General features: G+C 41.0%; 1 protein-coding gene across 1 annotated transcript in view; it reads left to right on the top strand.

The window, feature by feature from the left end:
* Nucleotides 1–25,909, top strand: part of MED12L (mediator complex subunit 12L) — a 212,547-nt gene that overhangs the window by 160,949 nt on the left and 25,689 nt on the right. The window contains exons 22-36 of the mRNA XM_063132125.1: nucleotides 1,273–1,414; nucleotides 3,024–3,144; nucleotides 4,333–4,428; nucleotides 5,551–5,664; nucleotides 6,057–6,259; nucleotides 8,715–8,903; nucleotides 10,144–10,218; nucleotides 10,334–10,524; nucleotides 11,070–11,231; nucleotides 13,554–13,665; nucleotides 16,065–16,154; nucleotides 20,748–20,857; nucleotides 21,919–22,054; nucleotides 22,602–22,763; nucleotides 25,463–25,831. Of these exons, the coding sequence (XP_062988195.1) occupies nucleotides 1,273–1,414; nucleotides 3,024–3,144; nucleotides 4,333–4,428; nucleotides 5,551–5,664; nucleotides 6,057–6,259; nucleotides 8,715–8,903; nucleotides 10,144–10,218; nucleotides 10,334–10,524; nucleotides 11,070–11,231; nucleotides 13,554–13,665; nucleotides 16,065–16,154; nucleotides 20,748–20,857; nucleotides 21,919–22,054; nucleotides 22,602–22,763; nucleotides 25,463–25,831 (2,272 nt within the window). The remainder of the gene's footprint in view (nucleotides 1–1,272; nucleotides 1,415–3,023; nucleotides 3,145–4,332; nucleotides 4,429–5,550; nucleotides 5,665–6,056; nucleotides 6,260–8,714; nucleotides 8,904–10,143; nucleotides 10,219–10,333; nucleotides 10,525–11,069; nucleotides 11,232–13,553; nucleotides 13,666–16,064; nucleotides 16,155–20,747; nucleotides 20,858–21,918; nucleotides 22,055–22,601; nucleotides 22,764–25,462; nucleotides 25,832–25,909) is intronic.

Below are 25,909 nucleotides of genomic sequence, written 5' to 3'. Positions count from 1 at the left end.
ACATGTGCAATTCTGTATGCTTTACTTCCAACGTCTACATTTTTGTGGGCAATTTTCCATAATGTCTGCATTTTTGATTGGAGAACTGCATCACAAAATCCTGAAAATTGAAGGATAATTCTGTTCTGGTTTGTGTATTACTTCAGGAAGTACAAATTAGGTAGGTTCATTTTGTTGCAAACCAAATGAATTCCCCTATCCGTACTTCTGAGCAGGCTCAGGAATGTCCATTCTGCCAGGCAGGCAGGGCAAATGCCATTCTGAATCAATCTCTGCTTTAAAGGATTTCTAAGTTCCTGGGGCATTTCTGAGCATTATTATTCCAGCTTGTACCCCTTGTCAAGATGAGATTTGGGAAAGGGAAAAGCCCATGTTAGGGACAGTGTTTGCTAGTACTAACTATTGGCACCAGAGAGAGCTATTATGAGTCAGGCTCAAACTTCAGAGGCTTGGGCTCTGCTAGCAATAACTCCTTACAAATTCTGAATTTTGGCACCATCACTGCAGTGGTGTCACTGTGTAGGAAAAAGCACATGCTTTTTCCTACACACAGCTTTATCTCCTTGCAGGGAAAACATGTGTGAAGCAACCCTGTCCGTGTAAAGCTGTAAAAGCCTGTAAGGTTCATCACTATATAACAGCCTTAGTCAAAGCCAGAGGAGACGGATGTATGGCACACATTATTAGCTGTATCTTCACTTGAAGGACATGTGCCTTCCTCAAAGTGTAATGGTGTAATATATTGGATTTGAATTGTTTGTCTATCGTTGTTCAGCAATGCACCCACCATCTGTTTCCAGACAGTATAACTACATATTTAACTCTGGAAATTATGGGCATCCACATATGTTTGATATTTAGTGTATATTTTAGATATATATTTTTACAACACACACCCAGAACAGATTCATTGCATATCTTGGACTTCATGTTTAGATTTAATTGAAAATATATTGCAGAAAAAAGAATTATTGGATGGATACATCTGTTTTAAAGTCTTCAGCATTTTCAGAAATGGGATCCTATTTTTAACTTCAACATGGAAGCCATCTTTTTTTAATTGTATATGCTATTTCCCTTCCCTCTCAGTCATTCTTCGTGCTCTTAAAAAGAATCCAAATGAAAAGAAGTCAGGTGCTGCTTGTATTGTGAGTCATCTTGACTGCTGGGTTATTGAGCACAGCAAACACAGCAATGACTGCTATGACATTATTGTTTGTCTTGTTAATGATGATTAAATTAGCATTTTTTTTGTTTTCTGTTGTCTTCCAGAATTAATGACATTGCCAACTTGTGTGCAGAGTTAACGGCTTGCTGCACAGTGCTAAGCTCAGAATGGTTAGGGGTCCTGAAAGCTCTTTGCTGCTCTTCAAACCACGTCTGGGGATTTAATGACCTTCTCTGCAGTGTGGATGTAAGTGCAGAAGATGCTGTTAAAATAGTTATAACCACCTATATATCTTTACTATGATAAGTCATTTGAAATTATCGTGTAAATGAGACTTTTTTTTTTACATAGCGGATACTGACATAGCATTTTATTTTGCAGTAAAGTAAAAAAACTATGACAAGAAAGGCAGAAAAATCTTTGAATATCAGTTATAAGCAGCACAGAGTTTTTATTTATTTATTTAAATAATCACTTCTTGTATTTCCCCCCAATTGATAGAGATAATGTCTACTAGCTACCATGTGTGTGCAATACTCTAGGCCTTGGATGATCAAAACAGGCATAGAATAGAATAGGGGAAATTTTACTGTTTGAAATCAGGGGGTTGGCATTCTTCCTGTATGCAAATGGTGAGTGTAACTGGCCTTGCATATGCTACTGTTCCTGTACAAATCTGAAAAAACTATTTCATGCCCTCAGTTAAAGCACACAATCACTAATGTAATGTCATTCTAAGAGCCAAGGCTGAAGACCAGCTAATAAATACTTTCAACAACAAATAAATAAATTAATGGGACATAATGGGTGAATGTAAAATGTAAGTGGCTTGGTAAATGTGCCAAAATGGTTCCCTGTCTTGACATAATGTGGTGTAATGAAGCTGCTTCTATGCAACAGAACAGGGAACAACCCCGTTACAGTGGCAGCTGGATGGATTCTTCCTGTCTTGCCATACTGTTCTGTGGTGTCTTTGGCTATTTGGTCATGTTCCCTTCTTCTCCCCTGAAGTGAGATCAAAACTCTTACAGTTGCGCTCAGTGCTATTGCTATGTATCCTTATCTGGTTTTGCTACATAGCAATGTGTTGACACCACCCTTGCAAATCCTTTACTGGCTGTGATCACACAGTGAAGGAAGTATAAAATAACATTTATGATGCAACGGAAAGGGGGTAAAGTTCCCCTTCAATGGTTTAATTTTATTTCTTTCATTGCAAACTACAGTTTGCAATTCTGGTTTGGAGGGCAAGGATAGACTGTAGTTTGCTAGGTAAGATGTCACAATAAAGAATGGCTTCGTGGGAAAGTGAGAAGGGCTGTAGCACATGGTAGAGCACATGCAAAGGGCTTCATGTTAAATTTCTGGCATCTCCTTCTGGGAAAGACTCCTTCTGAAAGCTGGGAGAGGTGTTGCCAGTCAGTGTAGACAATATTGAGCTAGATGGAGCAGTGGTTTGATTCCATGTAGCTTTCTATGCAGGAGGACGTGAGGGGAGAAAAACATATATGCACCCAAGGTTCACATAATTCCAGATTATGATTTGTTGTTATGTCTGAAGAAAACCCTTGCCTTTACATCTCTCTCTCTCTCTCTCTCTCTCTCTCTCTCTCTCTCTCTCTCTCTCTCTCTCTCTCTCTCTCTCACTAACTCTCTCTCTTTCTCATACATGCTTTAATTAGAACTAGCCTTCCTATAATATGAAAGATGTACCAAAAATTAAAAGTGGCTGTCTGGTTCATGACTCTTCATTTCAGTCAAATTATTTGGTCCATTCATATAACGTAGTCTTGCCATGTTTCTATGCAGTCAAATGGGTTTCAAGCAAAAATGCTGCTGCTGTCTTTCCTTTAAGGTGAGTGACCTGTCATTCCATGATTCACTGGCCACCTTTGTTGCAATCCTCATAGCCCGGCAGTGTTTTTTCCTCGAGGATGTAGTTCAGCATGTCGCACTTCCTTCTTTACTTACAGCAGGTGAGTGGACAGTGATGCTTGGTGCATGGTGGGTGAGCATCCAAGATGGACACAAAGGGAGATAATAAGCTCAGGATGCTGGAAATGATTTCATTGTTGAAGAGCCACTGGAGAACCTCACTTAGTTCCTTCCAATTGAAAAGGCTTCCTTGTATGGATAGTAATCCCACTGAAACCATTTTCTAGCAGCTTTTTTAAAAAGCATAAAATATAGTCAGAGCATTCTAGATGTATTTTATGCTCTTTCTAGATATATTATTAGTATAAAGTGGTATCTTGGGGAATGGACTTGGGACAAGCAAGTAATGCTACAATTATTTTGTAATCTGCTTCTTTTGCCAAGTAGCCATTTCTTGCTATAGTGGATTATCTACATGCCAGATATCAAGGCAGAAGCCAACTTATCCTTTTTTGGGATATATATATATATATATATATATATATATATATATATATATATTTATTACTTGAACGTGCCTTTCCTATGACTAATTGTCTCCCCACAAACATAAATTCTCCTGCTTTTGATTCCCTGCCATCATGTTGCAAAGTTGTTAGTTGTACTCATCTTCTCACACTCTAATAGCACTACATTACTGTATTTTTGAAAATTCCTGCATTCTTTTCATCTTCTCAGCTTCTACATTATGATAAGCATTATGCATGCTTTTCATTCTTGCCTTTAATGTCTGACACAAATTCATACTTGTCTTTCCCTATTTTTTTCTGCTACATTCTGTTCCCACAAGTAACTTTATTTTGTACTACCCATAATCTTGTTTTTTTCCTCCCAACACACTTCATGTGTTTATGCAGATCTTTCTTTTCCCAGGATAATATTTTTTCATATTTCTTATTTCCATATTTCTTTTTAAAAATGCAACAAATTAATGCAGAACAGTATATATTAGCTTCAAATAAAATAATGCTAAACTGGAGGGGAGTTAGATATCAAAGTTGGATTGACTAAAATATTTTTTATGAAAGAAAAGCTTCCAATAATTGATTATTTTGCAGAGCGTTGGCTGCACAATGAATTTTCTCAAGATTGCTGTTTAGACTATTGTGTTCTATTTTTGCTTGTAATATATTAAAAATTAGTTCAAGGAGAACCAAACAAGTACTCTGAGTAGCTGAAATATTGAGAAAGAAATTTTATTTTTCTGTGCTAACACCTCGTTCCCACAGCTTGTGGAGATCCAGATGCTGAACCTGGGGCAAGGATGACATGCAGACTCCTGTTGCACCTCTTTCGAACACCTGAGGTTCCCCTGCTGCCAACTGGTAAGTGCTCCCCTTCCATTTCCTTGACTTATCTTTGTGTTTCAATTTTGAATCCTCAGAAAGAATTGGATAATGCTGACTCCTTGGCAAAGCAAGAGCAGAAGGCCAATTCCTTTGCTGAGGGAAAGGAATTGCTGAACTGCCTGACTATTTGCTACTGGGCCAAGTTTAAGGTTTTGGTACTAGTGTACCAACTTGGGATCAGGATACCTGGGAGAGCACCATCTGTCTTACCAATCTACCAGGCCATTGATGTCATCAGAGAGCATGTTCATGGTGGTTCTATGTAGACATATGGCCTGACTGGAGTCTATCTGGAGAAGAGCCCTCAGTGTTGTGGCCCCCTTCCTATTTAACTTCCTGCCTCTGGAGGTCAGGCAGGCACCAAGACTGTGTTGTTTTCGGCTCCTCTTGAAACAGCTCTTTTCGAGGAAGCCTTCCTTGGTTGAACAGCTATGGTTTAATCGGCATTCTGTTTTTAAAAAGAATAATTACAATATTATGTTTTATTCTTTTTATCTTGTATCATTTTTATCTCATTGTTCACTGCTCCAGAATCTGTTCAGATGTGGAGCAGTATACAAATGTTGTATATAAATAAATAATTCCCGAGGCACAGCTTTATAGCTCTAAATAGCTGTTCTCGGGGGTGGGGGGCTGCCTCATATGTTATGGTAGAAACAGGTGAATGTAAACTGTATGTCTCTGGTTCTTCCCTGTGCAACACTTTGACGAGTAATCCTTTTCACAAGGCCTGGAACACAGCAGTTTTGGGCCCTTAGCAGCTGCCATAAGAGACTGAAGGGATTTACTGAAGAGAGGGTGAGAGAATTCTGAGGAGATTCTGAGGAGAGTTGATTAAATAGATTCAAAGAGGGAGAGTTGAAGATTTGAGGGAAACTCAAAAGAAAACAGTGGTTGAAAAACGCACCATCCTGTGAAAACAGTGGAGGAGAGAACAGCAGCCTTTTGCCCTCACATGGCATTATCCAGTAGCAGGTCCACAGCCAGGGAATGACAGAAGATGAGCCTGGAGCTACGACACCGCCCCATAGCCAGAGGCTGATCTGAGAAGCTCTAATCTAAAAAGTAATGTAGCTTGTTCTCTTTTTTTCCCCTCAGGGAAATCTTTCCCAGGAATTCGGTCATCTTGTGACCGTCGCCTCTTAACTGCTGCTCACAACAGCATTGAAGTGGGAGCTGTGTTTGCTGTTCTGAAAGCAATCCTGATGCTTGGTAAGATCATGCTTTAGAGCTCTTCATTACAGGATTAACAGTGCGATCCTATGCAGGTCTACTTAGAAGTAAGCCACATTGAATCCAATCAATAGGTTAGGATTGTAACCTAAAAAAACTTTCTGATTCATTAGGAATTCAAGGTGTCTAACAAATCAGAAAATATCATACAATATTTGAGGAGTTTATGTCTCATCCACTATTCTGAGAAACAACAGCCACTCCCCACCCAATCCCATCTTAAAGTAATAAACCAACAACATTAAAACAATTTCTGGAAAAGGCAGCAAACAACTACAATAGCATTAAACAAAAATAAACTAAGAGAGTATTCAGCCAAAAGCTGAAGAGTAATACACCTTTTTCATCTTTGTGCCACTTGTTCTTTTTAGGTGATGCTGAGATTGGAAGCAACAGCATCCCCTCCTTGAGAAAGTCAGATTATTCAGTGCGAAGACTGCTAGGTGATCTTAATGATGATGAGATCTGGGATGCTGCCTCACATTCTTTGAAATCATGTGGAAAACCTATCTCCATAGAAACTGCTAGCCTCAGTGAATATGCTAGATATGTGCTAAGAAGTATATGCCAGCAGGTAACGTAACTCTTTATTTTCCTTCATTATGTGTATATGGAATTATTTTTCCGGAGACCATGTTGTTGCCATATTCCAGGGATTCTGAAAGCTTTCCAAGGCATGGGGGTGCAACGTGCACTCATGTAAGATTAAAGCAGAGCAAAGTGTGACATAGTGATTAGAGTGTTAAACTAGGATTAGGGAGAGCTGAGTTCAAATCCCCACTCAGCCATGAAGTCTACTTGGTGAACTTGGTTGGGTGTGCTATGGAAATGTATGCTACCTTAAGCTCCTTGGTGGAAAAGATGGGATATGAGATAAATAGGAAGTTCACATAAGCTTGTTTATTGCTCACCAACTATGGCATGAAGTGATGATTCGATGGAGGAGCCTGAAGGAATATCTCTTCCCACATCTACCTACCTGGACCCTAAGGTCATAATCTGAGGCCTTCTTCCAGGTGCTCCCTCCAAATGCAGTGAGGTGGCTGGCTACAAGAGAGAGGACCTTTTCAGTGATGGCATCCCAACAGTGGAATGCGTTGTCTGGAACCTACTTTATCGTTTTTCTGGCACCAGGCGAAACACTTTTTATTCTCCCACGTATATTAACATGTGTATGTGTGCTTTTAGGTCTTAGCAGCATTTCATTTGGTCTTATGTGCTGCATTGTTTTTAGCCTTTGCTGTGGTTTTATTATATGCTGTTTTTATTATTGTTTGTTGTTCATATTTTATGTCTTTAATTTAATCTGTAGATGGCCCAGAGAACTTTCGTTACTGGGCAGTCCAAAAATGCGGTCAATCAATTAATGACTTGAAAGTTGTGAATGCGCCATATAATCAATTCAGACAGACACAAGAAGTTCACATATTTGGCTGAGTAATCAAGGACTGAAGAACAAGTGATTACACATGTATGAAACAGCCTGAATGCTTGTCCCATGGCCTTTAAAAAAAAACACCGGCCAAAAATGGAGTCACTAATTTTAGGATTAACTTCCTTGCTCTTGAGTGTGAAGCTTTTAAAAAACCATGCCCTTGGCTAGAAATCATGAGTTAGTGATATTCCATCACTGCAGAAATTGGGCTGTGTTCTTTGCCTTTATTTTGATAAACATGATGTTCCTTTTTAACTAAGGGCTTGTTCAGATTAACCTCACAGCAAGTAAGAAGCTATCTGCAGTGTGGCAAAAAAATTGTACTTTTCTGCTCCACCCACCAGGAATGCCTGTTCTGCCTCTGAGCCTGCAAGATATCCACATATGAGCCTAAAGTCCACTTAGGGCCTATATTTGTAAAATTCAGGGGGCATAGGCCTAAACCACACCAATGATAGGATCCAGGAATTGGCTGTGTAATTCATGCCTAGGAATGGTAGATATTGGGTAACTGGGGACAACCACTCACTTTCTCCTGGATAAAATGGATTACTTTTATCCCAGTTTTTCCTGCAGTGCCGGGACAACCCTGAGGACTGTGGGCAGTGTGACCAGGTTCTCCTTTCTCCCCGCGAGTACCGGGGCTCTTTAAATGGTCACGGAGCTGCACAGGGTGACTCCGTGCCCATTGGGGGTAGGGAGGAGCAATTTCGCCATCCCCAGGATGGCTGCTGGCGCTTTTCAGATGATGATGATGATGATGATGATGATGACGACGACGATGATTTTAAGATTATTATTATTATTTACTTTTTTGGAGCATCAGGGCTGTGCAGTTGCACAACCTGTTCCTGCTTCCAACCACCCCCCGCGCCAAAACATCCCTCTTGGCTTTTGGGGTGTCGCACTGGCATTTGGATGCCGGGGGAGGATCCAGAAGCCGGAAAGCCTGAGATCCACCCACCCCCCATCCCGGAAGGCTCATAGGTGCAGATGAGCCCCCAGTCATTTTCTCCTGATCTTGAAGATGTCTGCTGCTGCTGCTCCCCCCCTTCACTTGCCCAAATATACATTTCTTTGCTTCAGGCAGGGGATGGTGGAATCAGTGGTGGCAGCTGCAGGTGTTTCCTAAGCACCTTCAAGGGATTTGTGTGCAATTGCTTGAAATGTGCAAAAAGTCCTGCCCCCTTTAAGGATGAAGAAGGGGCTGCTTATTCATCCCTAATTTTATTCCATAGCAAGACATACTCATAAACATGTGACTATTTGGTATTAAAGATTTTTTTTATAAGGCAAGGAAAACAATATGTAATGGCATTTGCACCCCAAACTATTAAATATATTGGGACGTTTACACCTTTTATCTTTATGAATATTTGTGCGAAAATCAATGCTACCTTGGTCAATGTTTTTGCAGAGTGAAATTGGAATCAATTTACTTTAATGTAAAGTCATTTCTTCACAGTGCTTTGTCATGTCTAGTATGCATGTTACTTTTTCTGAAAGGTTTTACCTTTTCATCATGCGTTCAAAGCAGAAAAGCCTCAGTTTTGCTATGTATTAACTAGTGGTTATCAATCCAACTTTTTGATAGGAATGGGTGGGAGAACACTGCTTGAAAGAACCCGAAAGATTATGTACTGACAAAGATCTTGTCCTGGACCCAGTTCTTTCAAACAAGCAAGCACAGAAATTGTTGCAGCTTATCTGTTATCCTCATGGTGTTAAAGAATGTGCAGAGGGTGACAATCCTCAAAGACAACACATCAAGCGCATTCTTCAGGTAACCAAATGTAAAAATGACATTGAAGGCAACGTTCCGTATTTGATTTACTTTCAGCTCCGTGTTGGTTTTGCTGTCATTTTATTTAGTCAGACATCATGCTAAGCCATGGTGGTTAAGCATTTTGAGCTAAACATCATGGCTTAATGTGTTGTGTGAACCATTCCCATGGTGGATACATAACCATGGCTTAAACACGCTCACTAAGCATTTGCTGCAAAAGGGATGAGCGGCCTAACCATGGCTTAGCATGTTGTCTAAACAGCCCATTTTCTTTCTGGCAGCTGCAGTTGCTGTGAAAAAGGTTTCTGTTAGTGCTGAAAACAGTGGGTTCAAAAGAGTTGTTTAGAGTGTTGGGGCTCAGCTCTGCCTTGTACTCAGTCTTTTGGATGGGTTACTTGTCCTTTGCTGTGCCACCCATGGCAGTCATTTTGTGGTGGTGCCCAGGAAAGTTTCACAAATTGCCAAATGTGTGCATAGCCCAAAAAGATTTCCCACCCTTGACATATAGCTCAGCTCATTCCTTGGTCAAATGCCATCTTCAATTGAAAGCAAGATTAAAGGGGGGGCAGGAGACATTTATCAGGTTCAGATCCTGATAAATGTTCAGAAGAGGGCAACCAGGATGATCAGAGGTCTAGAAACAAAGCCCTATGAAGAGAGACTGAAAGAACTGGGAATGTTTAGCCTGGAGAAGAGAAGATTGAGGGGAGACATGATAGCACTCTTCAAATACTTAAAAGGTTGTCACACAGAGGAGGGCCAGGATCTCTTCTCGATCCTCCCAGAGTGCAGGACACAGAATAACGGGCTCAAGTTAAAGGAAGCCAGATTCCGGCTGGACATCAGGAAAAACTTCCTGACTGTTAGAGCAGTGCGACAATGGAATCAGCTACCTAGGGAGGTTGTGGGCTCTCCCACACTAGAGGCATTCAAGAGGCAGCTGGACAACCATCTGTCAGGGATGCTTTAGGGTGGATTCCTGCATTGAGCAGGGGGTTGGACTCGATGGCCTTGTAGGCCCCTTCCAACTCTGCTATTCTATGATTCTATGATTCTATGATTCTATGATCCTTATCCAAGGCAAAGTTGCCTTTCTCTCCCCCCACTCCCGGCCGATTCAATCCACAGTGATTAATAAATAGGCAACTAGAATTTACAAAAAGCCACACCAAATGTACACCTAGAACAATTTCATATGATGCAAACAGAAAAATGTTATCTCCTTTTTTGGGCACAGAATCTGGACCAGTGGATTCTCAGGCAATCATGGTTGGAACTCCAACTGATGATCAAACAGTGTATGAAGGAGCCTGTGAGTATTTCCTTGTATATTTTTTTATTATTCAATGAAGTATGTTTTGAAAAATTAACCTAGTGTATGAACAAACATATCATGAATGTGCTAGTTTACTTATGTTTCACTGTAGGGTTCTGGGTCTGTGGCTGAAATGAACAGCTTGTTGGATAATATTGCAAAGGCGACAATAGAGGTGTTTCAGCAATCCGCTGATCTAAACAATAACTCTTCTAACTCTGGTATAGGCCTCTTCAATCCAAACTCTGTTGGAAATGCTGACACTCATATTACAAGGCAGAACAGTAAAAAGACATTCCTAAGGTAATGTACACAATCTGAATAGGTAATGATGAAATTATGTGCAATTAGTTTTACAGGAGTACTTCAGAGGGGTATAAACATGGGTGTTGCTCCTGGATGAGTTTTAATCATAATTGTGTTAATTCAAAGAACCCCAAAGGCAACATTCCATGACCAGAAATGGTCTTCCCAGTCCAATGATTTATTATGAGCACAGAGCTCCAATTTCTGCATGTGAGAATTTCTCTATTTTCTTGATTATCCACTATAATATAGTGATTCTATGCACACCACGGAATATGAACATGGGTCTTTCAGTTGCAATGAATGAGAATTTCTGCCTGTGCAGGAGCTCTGTGCATGTACAGAACTTTGGGCTGGGATGTTGGACTCTGAATCCCAGCTCATTTAAACCAAAGGAGGAAGTGAATTAAAGCTGTTTTAAATATTGATTGATCTGATTAGAACTGTATTGGCTTAAATTGATGTGCCTTGTTTTAAGTAGGTTGTTAACATCTCTCTAACAACATTCTTCTTGAAATGTCTTGTATATTTCGTGCTTTTAGTTCTTCTGAACGGCAAGGTGTGTGGCTAGTGGCTCCCTTGATCGCAAAGCTGCCTACTTCTGTTCAGGGCAGAGTCTTGAAAGCAGCTGGAGAAGAGCTAGAGAAAGGCCAGCATTTGGGATCATCTTCAAAGAAGGAGAGAGACAGGCAAAAACAAAAGAGGTAGAAATGACTGTGGGGGGAGGGGAAATCGCTGCACCTCATCGTGAGAATATCCAATGCAGAGACTGGCTAGGGAGTTGTCCTTTTTTATTTTTTATTTTTTACAGCAACTAATAATCAAATTCTGGCATTCTAAAATCAGAAACTGTGTTTGTCATGCAATGGAATCTCTCTCTCTCTCTCTCTCTCTCTCTCTCTCTCTCCTCTCTTTCTCTCTCTCTTTCTTCTCTCTTTGGAGATCAAAAGCCCTACCATGTTTTTCAGGCAGTTATCTGGGGTTTTCTAAAATCAGAAGCTGCGTATGTCATGCAATTAAGATTTTGTTGCAACAAAATCTTACTAATATGCTGCCCTCCAGATATTTTGGACTGGAACTCCCTGACCATTGTTCATGGTGATGGGGACTTATGGAAGTTATAGTCCAAAACATCTAGAAAGCATCATGTTGGGTACAGTTGCTCTACTATTCTCCTCCCCCTCCCCAAATGTTATTCCAAGAGAGGAAAGTTATATTTGGATGTGTTTAGAAAGAAAGCTAGCACAAAGCATTCGTAAATAAAATGATGTTTCCCTTTAATGCTCCTAGTGTTTCTCTGGAAACATCACTTCTTCTTTTTAAAAAGCATTTGTCCTAGAATTTATGAAAGTATTTCACCCATCATTTCCAAAAGAAAAGTTCTTTGTTTTTTTACAATATAGTTACCTGATTCTTATCTCAAGTAAAAGATTTTTTACATGGGGGATTCTGATTAGCTATCAAGAAATGCTTGTTCTAGCTCAGATGTGTAAATGAATATATACATTAGAACCAAACTCATGATATTTCACTGGAAAATACTAAAGTTTTTCCAGGTTCTTTGCATGAATTTGCTTGTCTAAATTCAAAAGCCTTCCTCAAAAAATTACCCCTTTCCTTCTTTCCTTTCTTTTACCCTGCATATCCCACTTCATGTTTGAGACTTCAAATCATACTTCTTTTTAACTTGGTTAATATTAATCTGCCTTGAACTAGTTCTTACTTAACAAAATAGTATACCTTCATTAATTAGCAAGACTGGAAAATAGTCCCTGCTGTACATTCCAAATTTCTTAAAATTGCAATTCCTTATGCTTCCTGTTAACTTGAATGGGATCGGAGTATTGCACACCCTTTTTTGGCTCAAATTCACAGCTGCCATGGAAGTGCCAAACAAATACAAGGAACACAAGCATCTTGTACTTCTCTGCCTTGTAAAAATTAGAACTTACACAACTTCCCCTATTGGGAGCTATAAAAAATCCTGGTGTGCTTACCTCGAAGCACAAGTGGATGTGAGAATTCTATTTTTGATAGGACAGGAAGTGAGGCACATGTTTTGCCATGTCCAAAGAAGCTGCTAGAAAAAAGGGCACCAGACATTTCCATTAGTGGATTGTCTGGTATTTGAACATCGGCCTCATCTAGTGATTTTTTGATCTTCCTATCCCCTCAAAACCCTTTCTAAATTGATTTGTTTGCCAAGTATCCCCTGCACATTGCAGATGATTCTTGGATGCATTCTAAGGTGCACTTTGCATACACAGGTAACCTATAGAACATTTGTAGGTTTTCCCCAATGCTCCTTATTACAGAAGATTAACAATAATTATAGAGACACTGTCTTTTGGAGAAGCTTGCTTGCCATAAGAACATAGGAAGAGCCTTGCTAGATCAAACCCATGGTGCATTTAGCTCAACCTCCTGTTTCTCATAGTGTCCAACCATATGCCTCTGGGAAGCTCACAAGCAGGCCATGAAGGTACCAGCCATTCTCCTGCTGTTGCTTTTCAGCAGCTGGTATTGAGGCACCCTTCCTTTGAAACCTAGAATGTGTATGTAGCCATTGTGGCTAGCAGCCATTGGTAGAATTATCCTCCATAAGTTGTCCAACCTGACATACCAGGTAGAGCCCATCACCACATCTCACGGCAACTGTTCCTGATCTTCCCACTGAAGAACTCTTTGAGAGTTTTCTAGAAGCCCAGGGTTTGAAAATCTTTGGCCCAGCCTTCGCCAACCTGGTGTTCTCCAGATATGTTGGACTGTAACTCCCATCATTCCCAAAGCTATGGTCATGACTATTGGAGACCAACACTTCTGGAGGGATTCAGTTTGGAGAAGGCTGCTTTGGCCTAATGTCTTACTTTGGCTTTGAAGTTTTCCCTTATCAAAACAGTGATGAGGCCTGCCTGAGTGAAGAAAACCCTTCTAGGGAAAGTGTAGATGAAGGGAAGGAAGGGACTGGAGACAGGAAGTATCAGAATAACACTACTAATTCAATCTTGTCTCTGCCTCTTTTAAAGCATGTCTCTTTTGAGTCAGCAACCTTTCCTTTCTTTGGTACTTACTTGCCTTAAGGGACAGGATGAGCAGCGAGAAGGGCTTCTAACATCTCTACAAAATCAAGTTAATCAGGTAAAAATAAGCAGATAATTCTGTGCTCTGCACCTGACGAAAATCAATTATACTAATGGAACCAGGCCAGTATGGGAAACGAAATCTGAAAAGTTATCCATGTCAGTTTCAGGAAAATAAATGAAGAGTAATAATGGAAGGCTTATTCAATTTAAAAACAAACAAAAAAACTCCCCCACATTTTTGTGTTTTAAGGAAAGAACGAATTTCTCAGAAGCACGGATACAAGCAATTACTAGTCCCAGAGAGACCCATTCCATAGGCCCACAGTGCTTTTTTGTACTATGATTGGGCTTGCCAGGAACTAAGGCCAGGTTCCAAAGAGTCACTGGAGGTGAGCTCAAGAGCTTATGGCATTCAGTAGGAATTTTGATTTATTTTGCTCTGAACGGTAGTCTCCCACATAGCACATATCTGCTCTTGAAACTTCCATCAGTATAACAATGGTTGACCACGTGGCTTGGAGAACTGCTTTTGGAGAAACTGAAGTCTAAACCCCATTTGTCTCACGGAGTTTGTTGTATGGTTCTTCAGATCATGGCCTAAAGCCACAATTTAAGGCACATTAAAATCTGGTCTACACATTCAAGTGAATGAGATGGTAGAATTCTGGTAGAATGGACTGTACCCTTTCAGACTGCAGATGGTGCAGGTATCAGTTTTGAGTGCTCCCCAATCTAAATCAACAAGAACAACAAAAAGCAATCCCTGCAAGTAAAAATGGACTACAATGGGAAGAGAAGGTTATCGCACAGCCTGTTCCCTTTGTGCTAATTTTCTACATTCAAGAATAGTTGTCTACTTGAAGGAACCAGCTTAAAGCTGAGGTCTACCACCTTATTCCTATCTCATTCTGATGGATTTTCAAACCGGAGCTAAAATAGAAATACATTTTATTAAAATCAACAGGCTGTATTTCCACTTGATTTGGAGTTAGTTTAAAAAAGTTTACTCATGAGGAGCCAGGACAAAACCGCAATGGCGGGCCATATGTTCTGCAGTCTCAGGATGATCCTGAGACAGCGGGAAAAATGGAATTGAAGGGTAGGTAGGGTGACCATATGAAAAGGTGGACAGGGCTCCTGTATCATTAACAGTTGTATAGACAAGGGAATTTCAGCAGGTGTCATTTGTATATATGGAGAACCTGGTGAAATTCCCTCTTCCTCACAACAGTTAAAGCTGCAGGAGCTATACTAGAGTGACCAGATTTAAAAGAGGGCAGGGCACCTGCAGCTTTAACTGTTGTGACGAAGAGGAAATTCCACCAGGTTCTCATATATACAAATGACACCTGTTGAAATTCTCTTTTCAGTACAACTGTTAAAGATACAAGAGCCCTACAAGAGTCCTCCTTTTCATATGGTCACCCTAGGGTAGGGCGATATCCCGGGGCAAGGGAGGGATCATCCCTCCCTTCTCCCGGGATGCCCTGTGCATCATGTGGACTCACAGGGATGATCCCTGGGATATCACCCTGTCTAGACATGCCCCTAGTAATGGCTAATTGGAATAATGTTGTGGACAGGGCGAATGGTGTTGTTTCTTCAGCTAATCCCCAGGGAAGGCTGTGTTGATCTGGGAGAGAACGTTATTGTTTACCCTGCTCATACTGTTCCTGAATCTAGATGTTACTAGAGTACTATGGGACCACAGCATAGAAAGCAGCTCCAATGTCATTACAGTAACATATGAATTAGTCCAGCATCCAGTAGTAGTCATTTGTGTCCATGTAACAATTTGCTTTAGATCCAGTCTCCAACTACTCCATTACCTGACACTTTTTTCTCCATTTCCGCTTTGGCTGCCTTCAATCCTTCCTCCTCTTTTGCTTTCAGTTCTTCTAGGCTTTTACCTGGATCTGATCAATTTCTTAATTTACTATGCTTGCAACTTTATTTCTAATCTGTAGAAATATTAACCACCACTGAAAGATGTACGGTCTTTAGAGTATGAGTCCAAGGTGTCCCTTTCTTGTCGATCAAACAAAAGGGATCTGTGTGTCTAATGGAAAGTAATTACTTTTCTTAGGCAATGGTGGGAACCCCAGGCATGTGTGGAGCTGCACTCTGAGGATATCGTTGCAAGAAATGTTTCTTTTAACTGTCAGAATAGCTCTTTCTTTAAACAATGCCACCGATGTCAATTCATAATAATTTTTTAAACAAGTTTCGGAATTGCTTTCTATAGGTGTGTGCATCGGTTAAAGTGGGCAAGAAGAGCTGAAGGGAAGCAAATCAAAGCAAGCAGAAATGTAACAATGAACAAAATTTGTGAGAAGCTTTCCATAGAAGCGGGTAAAAAAAGATGCTCTATAGCAAAAAAAATGTTAAGCAGGAACAAGTAACGTAAAGGTTTTAAAATGAACCCACTTGTGTTAATCACATCTTTGTTCCTAGATATTAAGCAACTGGAGGGAAGAGCGATACCAGAATGATGTTAAAGCTAGACAAATGATGCATGAAGCCTTGCAACTCCGTCTTAATTTGGTAAGAAAAAGGCACATTTATTTATTAGGAGTATTTGAATGCTTTCCCACAGTCAAAATTCACCAGGCAGCTTAGAAGAGAATGAAGTTTATTACATTGAATTATGCCTCATTTCTTAAACTTTATTATTGTATTTTATTGTGTTTATTCGTTTTTACATTTCATTTATATCTTGCCTTTTCCTCCAAGGAATCCAAGATGGTTTAAATGGTCTTCTTCCACTCCGTTTATCCTCACAATAGCCTTTGAGGTAGGTTAGGCTGAGGGTCAGTGACTGACCCAAAGTCAATAGGTGAGCTCATGGCTGAGTGGAGACATGAACCTGGGGGCATGTCTATGGGGATCGTCCCAGAATCATCCCTGTGTGTATTTCCCCTGGATAACCGGGACGGCTTTTAGTAGGGATGTGCTCCGCTTCTCCTCGAACCGGAGAAGCAGGAGCGGAGCGGGGGGCTTCGCCTAACCTTAAGGTGGAGGCGAAGAGGATTGGGGGGCCGGCGGAGCGTCGCGAAGAGGATCGAGGTGAAGGCGGATCCTTCGCCTCGATCCGGAGCTCCATCAGAAAGGCAACTGGGGTTTACCGGGCCCTGCCGCTGTCACTGTCGCCCATGCGGCGACAGCGGCAGGGCCCGGTAAACACCCCTCCCTCCTCTCCCTTACCTGCATCCGTCCACGGTCCCTCGGCTTCTTCAAATGAGCCCGTGGCTCAACCAGGAAGTCTAGGCCGCACTTGCGGCCCAGACTTCCTGGTTGAACCGCGGGCTCAATTGAAGAAGCCGAGGGACTGCGGACGGACACAGGTAAGGCCCCCCTCCCCCTTGGTCTCTGCAGGTAAGGGAGAGGAGGGAGGGGGGCCTTACCTGGTGCCACTCCCCTCCACTGCGGAGCTCCGATTTGGAGCCGGAGCACCGCGGCGAAGAGGAGCGGACTATGGGCGGAGCGGCGCGGAGTGGGCCAATCCAAAATTTTCGGATTGGCCCGCGGGGCGGATCGGGGGGTCCGTGCACACCCCTAGCTTTTAGCCTGATTTTTCCCGTGTTCTTGGGATCATCCCGAGACCGTGGGAGGTGGGGGCGGCTGTCCCGGTTTCATCCCAGCTCCTCATGAGTAAATGCGAGGAGCCAGGAACTGGGCATGGGGCACGGAGCTCTTCAGGTGCTCCATGCCCATTGGGGGTGGGGTGGGGGGAGCAGGAGCAGGTTTGTTTGGTTCCCCCCTACCTTTCATGGAGGAGTGCCTGTGCGCTACTCTCCTGTGTGTGTTTTTTTTAAATGGCAGCTGCGCTGTCCTTCCGGGACATCACGCGGCCATCTGGACACCCAGGGAGGATTGCGGAAGCTGTTAAGTCCACGATCCTCCCCCTACACCCTTGTGGTGTAGACATGCCCTGGGTCTCTCAGTCCCAGTCCAATACTTTAACCACTACTTCACACTAGGCTCTCTTTGGCTTTCTAAATACCATTTTAGAGTTTGAAAAATAAACCTAAAAATAACAACAGAGATAAAGCAGCAGAGAAGACCAGGAAAACACACACATACACATACACAAAATTCAGCAGAACAGGTCAAAAACAGAGCCTACAGCCACCTTACATTAGATGACAAAAACCTGGGGCAAATGAAAACGTTTTTGCCAAGTGCTGAAATATCAAAGTTGGTTCAAGATTACCCTCCACAGATGTGACTCCTGCTCCTAGCTATTCGAAAACACATTGCGAAAAATAAATCCATAGTTGGCAGCAATAGTAAAGAGAGAGAAGAGCATATAACACCCCCTTTTCTTCCCTCGCCTTTTTCTTTCTTATAGTTATTATTATTATCCATTTTTTCTTCTTATCATCATTCATCTGATGAAAAATAAGGGACAAATTCATATGAATCCCAAAAAACTTCAAGGAGGTTTTCTTGAACAGATACTGTATATTCTGTGCTCTTTCTGATTGCTGTGGAACAGCTTTTAGCAACATGGAGTTTTTTAGATATTGGAGATTTTAGATTTCACTCTTTCATTGTGGAACATCTCAGGGATATCTCATTAATCATTTGGCCTTGAATTCCAGTGGACTGTACTTTGTTACAAGCCTGTCCCCCTGTCCCCCGCCGCTGCGGCTGGGAAATGAGGCGTATTTGCGAGTGGGAAGGACCTGGATCTAAGCTGCACGTGGGCAGACCCATGTGCAGAATGGAGGCGTTGGTGGGGCCAAGCTTATGAGGGCAGGCCCCGCAGAAGCTCTGACCTCTTTCTCCTTTCTGGCTCCCACTCTGGTGTGTGTGACTTTATTTGGGTGCTGTCTCCACTCGCAATACTGACTCGGCTTTGGTAAATCATAAGGGAAGGGACCAAAGCTAAGTGGTAGAACTCAGTGGTAGAGCTTTGTATGCAGAAAGGTCTAGATTCAAAACCTGGCATCGAGTTAAAAGGATCAAGTAGAAGTTGGTGGGAAAGACCTAGGCTGAAGACCCTGGAGATCTGACAGTCAAGTAGACAATCTTGGGCTCCTTGGTAGATGGGAGTGTCCTATATTGCTTTAGTTTTAAAACTTCTTCCTCCAGGATGAAAGGCCAAAGGGCATTGTAATTCCAAAGAAGTGATTAGCACAGCATAAAACATACTATTTAGAGTCAGCAAGGCAATTTAAAATGGAGAAGTTCACAAATAAAATAAGGCTTGTAATCTGACAGCAGTCCTGTGAAGAAATTAGGGTGTCAGCTTTCTTGTTGAGATCAGCAGTTGTAGACTTCAATAGGTATTGAAGCAAGTCTTTGCCAAACATGAATCTGACAGCCTCAGTTAAATAAAGTCTCCAATTGTCGTAAACCGCCCAGAGAGCTTCGGCTGTGGGGCGGTATATAAATGTAATAAAATAAATAAATAAATAAATAAATTATTAATACTAGATAGCAGATTACATCTGTCTACCAGCAGCTGAATTATGAGTGGTTATTAGTGCATTGTGTATTAAGAATAGTTTAAAGTACAAAACAGAATTCTGAAAAGAGGCAAGGTAGGTACTAGAAATATTAGTATTTAGTATGAGGCAAATGTTTATGAAATAGTTATGGTTACCCTAACATAAGATTCTGATATGGCAAGCTGGTGGTGGATATGGCAAAGGGATTAATAGCAATGTACACTAGTCAGTTCTACCTTTCTAAATTGCTCTGTAGGTATATGGGTATGATATTACAGACCATACTTTTAGATCTCACAGAAAATCTACACATGCAGCAGGATCAAATGTCCCATTTTTCCTGAAGCATAGCATTCAAAGTGCAGATGGTGAATCCATTACCACATGTTTGCCTTTCCTGCATGTAGAAAACTAACATGTCAGAGAGAGAGAGAGAGATGAAGGAGGGGGGATTTTAGGCTAGCCTTTTCGCTTTCATGCTAGTTTTTGATTTAATGCACACTGAGGTTTCTGCATGTAGAAAATCTACATTCTAGGTGATCTACACTCTAGGAAAAATAAGATCACATCATTTCTGTTGAGTATGTTGAGGCAGTCTCAATGCCTGTATAAATGTTTATGGCTCAGGTTATATTGTTCTTATTACTGATGAGAGCCACTGTGAGCCTTCTTCAGTAACATTGCTATTCTCTTACATGCATATAATTTCCTGAGATACTTCTCTGTATGCTTAAACTTATTTGGCGCACACAGAGTCATAGATCTGCTTGCCTTATGACTTATACGCAAACTGTCCCACTGCAAGCCAGTATTTCATCACCCAACTCTTTGTGATTGATTTGGTCAAGTACAGTGAATTTGTTAAAGTGAGGGAAATTGAGACCTGAGTGGACAATATTGAAGCTGAAGCACGTGGTTTAGAAAGTCTGGGTTAAAGTGAGAGCATGTGGAAGAGGACCTTCATATTCATTGTTAGTGGCTATGTCTTGTCATTTCTTGGCTTTTGTATAGTAGAGGTAAGACTTTTGCCTGGGGAGTTAGCTCTAATGCTTCCTTGCAGAATCTTTCCTACATTGATTTTAGAAATTACATATTGCAACTTAAAAAGGGAAGAACATGCACAGTACAATTGACAGAACGTTTGGGTAGGTAGCATGGCAAGGACTTGACATGAGCGAAACAACAAGGCTGTGGTCCTGCACCCTTGAAGACAGAGAGAGCAGGGTGCAAGGAACCTTCTGCCAGGGCTCTCCTTCTCCTCCAGCATCCAGAGCTACTATCCTGGACACATTGCAACGCAGCAAGCTACTACCAGTGTTTTAAATGCAAGGTCCTACCGCCTCTCACCTTTTAGACTGATTTTGCCCAGGTCCTTGGCGTGCACCCAATCCTTCTGCTTAGAGTAGTCTGTTATATGATGTGTTTGGGAGAAACAGCAGCCTGCTGGTTATGTTAAGGGGAAGTGCAGGAGGTGAGTGTGCCCTCAGGCACAGAGGAGGTGTAGACATGCCCCTGGTCTCCACATATGCAGGATGAAGCATTGGAGCCCGAGAAAGTTACCAATAAGAACTTACTAAATATTCTTGTAATTATACAATAAGCATTAATAAAGAACAGCACAATGCATTTGGCCTTTTTTGTTTATCGTTAATTTTTGCTCCCTATATGGTTCATATTTTAGGTGGGAGGAATGTTTGACACAGTGCAGAGAAGTACACAGTGGACCTCAGACTGGGCACTTCTGCTCCTCCAAATAATAACATCTGGAACTGTGGATATGCAAACCAATAAGTACGTCTATACTCTTATGTATAATAGGCTTTAACACTTTGAATAGCAACATTATTAATATACTAGTGTAAATTCCATGTTGCCATGGGTTCTACTAGTACTGCTCCTTTCCTGCTTTTTTGCCCCTCAGTCAATAATGCAAATGTGGCTCATACATAGTGAATCCTCCCTCTGAAATTTGCATGTAGCGCAGCCCCTCCCTTTCCCTCATGCACCCCATTTGCCCTTCTGTCCTTCTCCCCCTCCCTAATTGTGCGGCTGCACCCAGGGCCTGCCAATGTGCCACACTGATTGGCCGAGCAAAGTTTTCTGTCATTCCACTGGTGGAGAGGCTGCCCTACCAGTTTGGAGCAGAGGAAATTAATTGCTATTAAAGCTCAAGCTTTGAACTTTTTTGGACTTTCAAATTTTTCTGCACATCTACACTGCTCAAGCTTCAGTTTAAAGCAAAAATGAGCAAAATTGACCTGGTAGATCTCGACTGATAAGCCTTATACTACCGCATTCTGCTATAGAAGGAAGGCTAAAGATGTCAGTGGATTTTTGCACAAATGGGTGCAAGTGGATTTTTGCTCTAACTTTAGATTCTGACGTTCATTTCAATTGAAATTTCCCCCAAAATTGTACTTAGTGATACTCCTTGAATCAAGGGCACATTTATGGGGGCTTCCTCAGACACAGCCAAAGAAACAAGTGTGGGTTGCCTGATGGTGACTTCCTCTTGCCTCATCTTCATCTTGCCCCATAATGGCTTGCAGGCTTGAGAACCCATGAAAAGTACCGCTGTGAAGCCAAACAGCAGATGGATTAGGGTTAATATTTCACCACCATATCATCTGAGAGACTCCCACAAACTGGGTTATCAAACTGGGTATCTTGCATGTGCAATAGCAGTTGCCTTTGCTTTCCCCTGGAGGCCGCCCCATGCTTTAAGATGCCGTGGTTATGGGTCTATGACATTCCAAAGAGAAACATTAAACATTTGGTTAACTGGAAGAACTAATATTGGTCTTCAGAGTTTAACTTAATGCTTTTTTCTTGGTTCCCCCACCCCCTCTCAGTGAATTATTCACAACTGTACTTGATATGCTGAGCGTATTGATTAATGGAACTTTAGCTTCTGATCTATCAAATGCATCCCAGATGGGATCTGAAGAGAACAAAAGAGCATACATGAATTTGGTGAAAAAGCTCAAAGTAAGTTTCCCATCTAATTTCTGAAATCTGTTTCTGTTAAATGCTGTTCTAAATTTTCTTTCTAATGCTTTCCATTTGTTGAAAAAAGCAGATATAATTGAGAGATTTGTGCACTAATAAAGAAGAAAGTAAAAACAGGACATAAAGGCTTAGTGCGAAAGTAATATACTGACCTGCTTAAGAGACTGAGAACATATCCCACTGAGAGATGGGAGGTGGGATTGAATGAGACTGTAACTCACTTTCGCCTTTTAGCTTTGATTAGGGCATCAGCAGTGCTGAATCTACATTGGGCCAAGGAGTCCAGAATAGTGAATAGATATAAGATATGTCTCCCATCCCAATCTTAAACAAGTTAGACTTTTTTGTTCCAGCATGGTGGTGGTGGTGGTGGTGGAGGAGGAGGAGAATAGCTTGGAAAGCACTTACAATGTCTTGAATGAAATGAGTAAAAGTACAAGGAAATGATTCATCTGAAACTTTGCTGGTCTAGAATTGTGAAATGCCTTCTTATTTTTACATCTGTACTTCTTTTTTTTCCTTGTAGAAAGAACTAGGAGATAAGTGTTCAGAAAGCATTGACAAAGTTCGTCAACTTCTGCCCTTGCCTAAACAGATGTGTGACATTATTGCTTGTGAGCCTATGGGATCACTAATTGATACGAAGGGAAACAAAATTGCTGGATTTGACTCCATAGATAAGAAACAGGCAAGAAAAAACCCATTACCTTTTAAGACATTAGTTATGTATCAACTTTCTAATGCATATGACAGTAAATAGATTACTCGGTACATGAGAATATAATATTTTTATTTATTTATTTATTTATTTATTGCATTTCTGTACCGCCCAATAGCCGAAGCTCTCTGGGCAGTTTACAAATTTAAGACAATTCAAAACAAAACAATAGTATAAATCCATAATATAAAATACAATATAAAAGCACAACCAAGATAAAAACAGCAGCAATGCAAAAATACAAATTTAAAATACGAATTTAAAACATCAAAGTTAAAATTAATTTATAGACTGTTAAAATATTGGGAGAATAAAAAGGTCTTCACCTGGCATCTAAAAGAAATATAATGTAGGTGCCAAGCGAACCTCCTTAGGAAGCTCATTCCACAGCCGGGGTGCCACAGCAGAGATATGCTGGATCAGACCAGGGGTTCAGTTAGTCCAGCACTCAGTCTGTTCACACAGTGGCCAACCAGCTGTTGACCAGGGAACCACAAGCAGGACACGGTGCAACAGCACCCTCCCATCCATGTTCCCCAACAACTAATTTAAACAGGCTTACTGCCTCTGATACTGGAGGTTGCACTTAATCATCAGGACTAGTAGCCATTGACAGCCTTCTCCTCCAGGAATTTATCCACCTCCCTTTTAAAGCCATCCAAATTGGTGGCCATCACCATATCTTGTGGTAATGAATTCCATAGTTTTACTATGCACTTTGTGAAGAAATACTTCATTTTATCTGTCCTGAATCACCCACCAATCAGTGTCATGGGATGACTCTGGGTTCTAGTATTATAGGAGAGGGAGAAAAATATCTCCCTATCCACACTCTCCATAATTTTGTACACCTCTATGATGTCTTTCCTTAGCCTCCTTTTTTCCACGCCGAACAATCCCAGAAGTTGTAACCTTCATTTATTTTTAAAAGGCATGGCAGGTAACACTTTATCCCCAGGGGTAGGCAAACTTTTGGGGCTGTGGGCACATCTGGCAGTTTGAGAAACTGTCCCAGGCACCAGCACAAAATAGCTGGCATAGGAAATGTGACAAAGAACAGGTAAGTTGCCCAAAAAATTGAGTACAAGACTAAGGTAGGGTCTGAGCCCCAACACACTAAATAACTCCTTTAAACCCACAGTTTCCTGTACCAACAGAAACCTATTTCACAGCCATTCCAGTTGCCAATAAAAAATGTGTGAACTTTTAAAAAGAAAAGGAAAGTGGAAGGGGTAGGGCACCTTGGTAGGCACCAAGAAATGGGTCTGAGGGTGCCTTGTTATTTGCAGGCTCCACATTGCCTGCTTTATGCCATGTGAATATTTTTTCTAATACATAAGAAACTATTAGTGTTCCTTAAGTATTTATATTAGATTGCAATATCTAGAAGTTGCATCATATTGTGCAAACCAAAGAAGCAATAATCTGCTCTTTCTAAAAGTCAAAGTGAATTAATCATGAGTCATCTATTAATAAAACTGCAAAAACATTCAAAATAATACTATCATTGTGCCCGTAACATTTGTGTAGTGTGTGGAAGTTTTCTTGACACATAAGAAGGGATATTAAAAGTTTGTGAATTAACATCAGAAACTGGAAACAGGGAATTTGACTTTGGAATGCAATAAATTCGACATACTTTCTGAAAGTTGTTGGGGAAAAATATACATACATACAGTCATCTCTGATGCAACCACTTGGAACAATAATTGTCCTATGTAGTGTGCTACTAGTGTCTTGTATGTAGATTGGTAATTGGATTTTGCAGTTTAACACTAAAATATTTATTTGTTTTCTACTTGCATGTAACAGTTTCCAGAAGGTTACTTTTGTTAGCCTGTTGCAGAAAAAGAAAAGAAAAGAGTATTGTTAAAGACTAGCAGATTGATTGTGGCATATGTTTTTATGGATTAGCACCTACCTCACCAGATGTATGGTTTATCCTCAAAAGGCAGCTCCTTCTCATGGAAACAGACAAAAAAAGGTAAACATTTGGGCCAAATGGCCATGAAATGCAAGAAAAGCTGTCTGTGACAATTCTATGGAAAGCTTAAATGTTATCACCTAATGCTACTGTTCAGAGTGGTCATCGTGCATCTCCTGTATATATTTAAGCTTTTTCATAGAATCATCACAAAATTACACCTCTTGCATTTCATGAATATTTAGCTTCACTGTTTACAGATTTGTCTGTCTGTTTACATCTGCCAGCTGTGGGTAAGACGTCATGCTTCTGGTCCATGAATGCTTATGCCACAATAAATCTGTTAGTCTTCAAAGGCACAATCCTATGCATGTTTTTTTAAACAAACAAACACACAAACAGGAATGGGGAGCTTCAACTCCCAGCATTTCGTAGCCAGCATGTTGTAGGACTTTCCCCCCTGTTTATAAGCATGCATAGAATTGTGCCCTAAGATGCAAAGATTATTTGTTTTGTTCTGTGACCTATTCCACCCCATCCTTATATATGGTTCCATCTATTTCACATCTGAAATATCACATCTTATATTACTGATACTTTCTTCTGACTGTTCTATGCACCACTGTTTTAGTAGTTGATACTCTGTTAATATTATTCTATGGTTTGTAGTTGTATTGTATGTTACTTGGAGTTTATATAAAGGGTAAAAATATGACAAAAAATGTCACTTTCAATGTTGAAACAGGGGCTTCAGGTCTCAACTAAACAGAAAGTATCCCCATGGGATTTATTTGAGGGCAACAAGAATCCTGCCCCACTGTCCTGGGCTTGGTTTGGAACTGTCCGCATTGATAGGAAAATTATAAAATATGAAGAACAGCAACACCTCCTCCTTTATCACACACACCCTAAACCCAAGCCACGAAGTTACTACCTCGAACCTTTACCTCTTCCTCCTGAGGAGGAGGAGGAGGAAGAAGAGCCCACCACCCCTGCATCTCAGGAACCAGAAAGAAAGTCAGCAGAGCTGTCAGATCAGGGAAAACCTTCAACAGATGAAGAAAAGAAGGGAAAAGGCCGGAAAAGAAAGACAAAATCAACTTCCAGAACTGATGTAAGTCATTAAAATGCTTAGCATGCAATGGAGAAAACCTTGTTGTATTTCAGAGCTGAAATTCCCTTCTGCAGCTAC

This window comes from Elgaria multicarinata, chromosome 8 (genome assembly GCF_023053635.1).
Source record: "Elgaria multicarinata webbii isolate HBS135686 ecotype San Diego chromosome 8, rElgMul1.1.pri, whole genome shotgun sequence".
NCBI lineage: Eukaryota > Metazoa > Chordata > Lepidosauria > Squamata > Anguidae > Elgaria > Elgaria multicarinata.
This window is presented reverse-complemented; position numbering and strand designations above follow the sequence as displayed.